The 5,902-nt window shown below is 40.1% G+C and overlaps 1 protein-coding gene across 7 annotated transcripts in view; it reads right to left on the reverse strand.

Moving 5' to 3' along the window:
• Positions 1-5,902, reverse strand: part of LOC106941784 (proton myo-inositol cotransporter) — a 19,471-nt gene that overhangs the window by 4,177 nt on the left and 9,392 nt on the right. For 6 of the 7 annotated variants that reach the window (XM_015024899.1, XM_015024897.1, XM_015024898.1 and 3 more), the window contains 7 exons: positions 5,084-5,192; positions 4,839-5,002; positions 4,142-4,256; positions 2,651-2,776; positions 2,430-2,548; positions 1,222-1,374; positions 854-1,026 (listed from right to left, as the gene is read on the reverse strand). In XM_015024899.1, the coding sequence (XP_014880385.1) occupies positions 854-1,026; positions 1,222-1,374; positions 2,430-2,548; positions 2,651-2,776; positions 4,142-4,256; positions 4,839-5,002; positions 5,084-5,192 (959 nt within the window). Of the gene's footprint in view, positions 1-422; positions 1,027-1,221; positions 1,375-2,429; positions 2,549-2,650; positions 2,777-4,141; positions 4,257-4,838; positions 5,003-5,083; positions 5,193-5,902 lie in introns of those variants that run through there. The other variant, XM_015024903.1, reaches the window with a different exon arrangement.

Consider the following 5,902-nt stretch of genomic DNA (forward strand, 5'->3'; position numbering starts at 1 on the left):
CCCGGGTTTTTTTTCCTCCAAAAAGGGTGGGGGGAAAATAAGGTTTTGGTCCCCTAAATTTTTTTTTTTTTTTTTTTTTTTTTTTTTTGTAAAATTTCTGCCGCTAGATGATGGTTCAATTCATAGGAAAGAGAGTTTTCTGGGACACAACAATGATCTGCTTCTGCCACATGGAGAGGTTTGTTTCCCTTTTAAGGTGGAAAACAACAGCTAACGTATTAATGTCTTGAGCAATAGTCAGCCGTTAGCTGCGTTTCCATTACAAATGTGTGCAAAACTTGGTTCATATTCTGCTAATGTTGAATAAGCACAATTATTGCTGTGTTTGCATTTAATAGGAAACACAATTAAAATCACACACAAATGAATTTGTTCACATGAAAAGTCATTAAAAACATCCTTCTGCCACTTCCTAGTGTCTTCTTTGTCGTTTCTGCCAGTAGTAACCTCTAGTTGTTGATCATGTGACTTGTGCAATGCAAAAAAAGTTTCAGTTTTGAGAAATCCACCAATTCTGACAGAGCAAATAAACCACCTCGTCCTAGGGCAAAAGCCATTTAATCAAAAAACGTTTTTTGTCAAAATTGCTGTGCTTCCATTAAGCAAATTTATTTTTGTAATTCCAATTTGTGCAATTGTACTGCCAATGGAAATGGAAAAGTCAGTGTTTTCTAAGGCAGCATAGCTGTCTTTCCTCCCTGCATAAGCAGTCTTCAGACAGAACAGAAAGCAGAATCAAAATAGAGAGGAGAAAGTTAAAAAAAAAAAAAAAGCAACCAAAAATTATAAGCCACCCGCTCTACTCTACATCTGAGGCGTCGTTATCAGAATGGAGGTAGTTGTTGCCTTTTACCCGGATGTAGTGGACGTGGTTGTCATCGCTCGCTGGCAAATCTCCACAAGAGCAGAGCCGCCTGGCGAACAGGTTCTCGATTTCCTCCAGCTGTAAGCCCTTCGTCTCCGGGAGGCAGCAGAGGACAAAGAGGAGCCCCAACACCACCAGGCCCGCGTACAGGAAGAATGCACCTGGGAGACAGGAAGTCAAGCAAGGGTCTCTGGTGATGTTGTTGTTTTATTTTGGAAACCCTCAATGGATTAGCCAGGATTAGCATGTACCCACCAGAACAGAGAGTAAATACTCTTGTGGAAACGTTTTAAAAGAAGACAAACGAGTTACAGTTTAACGGAGCGATGTGCAGGTGTCCTGAGCATTACCCTTACCGTAATACGTCAGATACTCTGCAACATGGAGAAACGTCAAAGACACCAGCACATTGAAGATCCAGTTGACGCCAGCAGAGCAGGCGTTTCCGGTGCTGCGTGCCCACAGCGGGTAGATCTCTGAGTTCACCGTCCAGGGCATCGTGCCCATACCTGCAACACGCATAGCGTCTCTGAATTTTAAAAATAATTGTCAACTTAATCAGTAATCGATTAATCGTTAACTGGAGTACACAGACTCAATAAAAAGGGCAAGTGCTGAATGAACAACAAACTCAGAGCCAAAAGTATATGAAAAAATATAATAACCATTTTGCATCTGGGATTAAGATAACAAAAAAAACTTTGTACAGGTGTTCTGCTCCTCAAGGGGCCTAGTTTTAGCTTCACCCAGTTCTAATTCTGTTAAAAAAAAGAAAAGAAAATTCATAGGAAAGAGAGTTTTCTGGGACACAACAATGATCTGCTTCTGTCACAACAGCTAACTTATTAATGCCTTGAGCAATAGTCAGCCGTTAGCTGCGTTTCCATTACAAATGTGTGCAAAACTTGGTTCATATTCTGCTAATGTTGAATAAGCACAATTATTGCTGTGTTTGCATTAAATAGGAAACACAATTAAAATCACTATCCAATTATAAATCGGTTCTTCCAAAAATAAAACCACAACAAAAACCCACAACAGGCTACCGTAGAATTAAGATGTATTCTTTCAGCTGCAGATGTATCCTTTGCTACAAATGATCAAGCGCACACTAAGAGAAAGTTATGTTGTTGCATTTTAGGCAATAAAATTTTTATTTTCTTACTTAAAAAAAAAGCAATGGAATTATTTGGGGGAGGGGGGAGTTTCACATTTCTTGTCTTGCATAAAACAGGCTCAAGTGTTTAAACAAAAAATCTGCAGATTGTGCCAATATTTCTATCAGATTAATCCGTCAGAATAATCAATGGAATAATCTATCACTAAAATAATGAACTGCTGTATTTGCTAGCTGTTGGTGTTTCACTGTAGGAAAAAATGGATGTTTGTTTCATTTTTTTTCTCAGTTAATGTTATGATAATTCTTCCCATTTTGTGAGAAATCAAAGTTTTGTAAATAATTCCTATTAAACATATGTCATAAAAAACAAACAAACAAAAAAAGACTCATCTTTACATGATAAGCAACTTGTTATCCGTTTGAAAAGAAAAGAGGTGATCTGACCTGGAGCAAATGATGCGAGATAGAGGATGAGGCCCAAAAGAACAACCCAGGAGTACGATGTGGGACAGTAGTTGTAAGCCCAATATGGGCTGAAAGATTCTTCCGTCCGATTAGAACATCTGGATGAAAAGGGAAAAAAAAGAAGGAAGAAAGCAGACTGGTTTTAGATGTTAACAAACTCTACACTTCCAACTCAAAGCACGTGCAGACGGTGTTCTGACCTTCCCCAGGCTGCGCTGTCGGTCGATGCCGGACTGACAGGAACGCAGGAAGAGTTGAACACGCCGGCGTCGTTTTCGAGGTAACAGAATCCACAGTCTGGATCCAACATGCAAGGTTCACAGGACCTGGCAGAAGGAAACATGGTTAACCTAAACATGCCTGCAGAAAAAAAAGGCTCTCATAAGAAATTAAACAGTCATTAAAAAAAAAGCCAGCCAAGTAGTTAGAAGTTTGAGATGAAACAAGACAAAAGTCTAGTCAGGTCATGTAACTGTAAGCATCCACTCATGTTTAAAGGGGCAGTATTATTTACACAAACATAGTGCCATTTTATAGCATGATCAAGTAGTCATGTGACCTTAAATGTTAAAAAAAATGCCATATACATCAAACATGACAAAAGGAAATTTTACTTAAAAGTAATTTGAAATTGGGCCTCTGTGTCTTTAAGAAACTCCTGCTTTGTCTGGAACTGCCTTCAGGAAGTCATCACAACACGGCTCCTCTATTAACCCTTTAACAACGTTTTTACCTGAGAAGTAGCTCCTATTATGAGCTCAGGTGTTTGCTAATTGCTGCTGGCTAGTCTGAAGGAGCTGAGCGGGGGAGGGATGGGGAAGAGCAGCTCTGAGAGACAGAAGACTGTAAAGGTAGAAGGTAAAATGACTACAGCAAAATAAAGGGAAATCTCTGTGAGATCATTTGTTTCCATCAGTCAGAGAACATCTATTTTCCAACAGGACAGCGACCCGAGGCACCCACGTAGAGAAACACGAGGTGGTTTGTGATTGCAGTTAAAGATGCATTTAATAAACACTGACCCGAATTGGGTGAAAATTTATGCAGTCACTTTTATGTTACTTATTTAATTTGATTGTCATTATTTTGAAGAAATCTGTGCGTTTTTGTAAATTTTTTGGCCAAAAATGCCTAATTTTGTTGGTTATAACGAATTTCAAAAGGCAATAAAAGGGTAAAACTTCCAAGGGGGTGAATACTTTTTACAGGCATCGTATGCAGCCATGCTTTATGAAAGGCAAATTGTGAGTCACCTGTATTTGTAATTTGTGCCAACTTGCAAACTTGGTGCATTGCTCTTCACGAAAAATATGCGGCATAAAAACATTCGACATTTTACTGCAAATGGGAAGTTGGAATTTCAAATAAACACACATGTAAACAGGAATCCTAAACAATCAGGTTTACAGACTCAGAGGAGCAGCTTCCCTTAAATCAATTCCTGTAAATATGCCATGTTAAATGCTGAGAGTATGATTTTACTATCATTCTCAAGAGAACCAGAAAACGGCTGAAATTAATTTGTGGGTAAAACCAAAAGTGAGAACAAAAAATTAGCCTTCTTAGGAACAGTGACGGTTTCGTTTAGTGCAGCAGTGGAACTTGAGAAGACGCCCATCTTTGAGCAGTCGGTTTCTCTAATAGGAAAATAAAAAAGGGAAGTGACTCCTTTGTGAATTTGGTTTTCTCACTCATAAAGTCTGCAGGTGGAATTGTGAAAGTCGACGGGGTGGAGCGTGACAGGAGGAGAGTGTTGGGCCGACAGCAGGAACCCCACGGCCAACAAAGTCAGACTCAGTCCAGTTCCTGCGTCAGAGTAAATAAAAGCTTTGAGACAAACATTTCTGAAATTTAAAGGGGCAGTATTGTGTTTTCTAGGGACATATAGGCTTTTTATACCACAATCAAGTAATTATGTTACCTTCAGTTGTTATAAAAATGCTGTATATATCCAAATATGACTTTAAAAAAAATTTGCTTTGTAATTTGATGCCTTGAAATTAGGCCTCTGTCTCTTTAAGAAACTCCTGCTCCTTCTGAAACTCTACTTTCAGGAAGTCATCACAACATGGCTCTTCTATTAACCCTTTGATAATGTTTTTTACCAGCCTTGCACTGAGAAGTAGCTCCTGTGATGAGCTCAGCTGATGCTCAGTTCCACCAGATGTTTGCTAATTGCTGCTAGCTAGTCTGAAGGAGCTGAGTAGGACAGTGGAGGGTTGCTCTTTGAGACAACACTCCAGGAATGTTTATGAAGAGAGAATAATATTATAACATGATGCACAGCTCAAAAAAGCTGTTTTCACACAACACTACCCCTTTAAGAAGTCCTCTTGCCATTCAAACTGCTTTTCAAGCTAAAATTTGATAATCTGAGCAGTTACGAACCTAAAAGACTGCCTAGCGTCAGCTTCCTGCGGCCCACCCTCTCCACGAGCCAAACTCCCACCAGGGTGAACACGAAGTTGGTAGCTGAGGTTGCACCAGCCAGCCAGATCGCCTGTTTGTCTTCCCGCACCCCGGCCATCTGCAGGATTGTGGCGCTGTAGTACCTGGACACGAACAAACAGAGCAATGAGGTTAGCAGAGAGAGGTAAAAACGTGTCAGATGTGACAGGACAAGCAGGGCATACATGACTGTGTTGATCCCAGACAGCTGCTGGAACATCTGGAGGCCACACCCGACGATGAGAGCCCTGCGAGTCGGTCCATAGCTGAGGATGCGCAAAATGACGACACCTCCTGAAAACCAAGAGTTAGAGTTTCCAACGTGACGTTAAAGCTGCAGTATGTAACTTTTATGAAAAATAGTTTTTTTTTGTTTTTACATATTTGTTAAAGCCGTCCCCATGTCGTGACAGTATAATATGAGACAGATAGTTTGTGAAAAGATGGATCTCCTCCACCTCCTCCCCGAGCTGCTATGCCCTCTGAAGAAAGTCAACAATCATTTCTTACAACCAATCAGAGCCAGGAGGCGGGGCTTAGCGCTGTCACTCAACCTCATGTTTACAGCTGATTGAATGATGGTTTGGTGATGAAAATAGCTCATTTAAAGTATTGGCAGAGGGAGGATGGGAGTGGGGGGGGGTCACAAAATACATTAAATTAAAAATCCAAAAATGTGTTTATTGTGAATTTTCTTTTTGTTGTTGTTGTTGTTGTTTTTGTTTTACTAGTTCAATAATAAACAAAATGTTTATGAAATGTGCATATCCAAAACATAAAAAGGACTTTTGCCTTAGTAAAAGAAAAATGGAAAATTTCCACATTTTTCACACTTTTTGGAGCATCAACTGTTTTCTATTTTATTTGCCAGATGTTTAGGGGTCAGAGGTCAAAGAAAGTCTTGTCAAGGGCCACAAATGGCTTAGAGCGCAAGGTTCCTAACCTTTTCCATGCCATGGACCCATAGGCGTAGGAAGCGGGGGGGACGGAGGGGACATGTCCCC

Source organism: Poecilia latipinna, unplaced genomic scaffold (assembly GCF_001443285.1).
Source record: "Poecilia latipinna isolate Pla-1442-1.1 unplaced genomic scaffold, P_latipinna-1.0 Scaffold3864, whole genome shotgun sequence".
Lineage (NCBI taxonomy): Eukaryota > Metazoa > Chordata > Actinopteri > Cyprinodontiformes > Poeciliidae > Poecilia > Poecilia latipinna.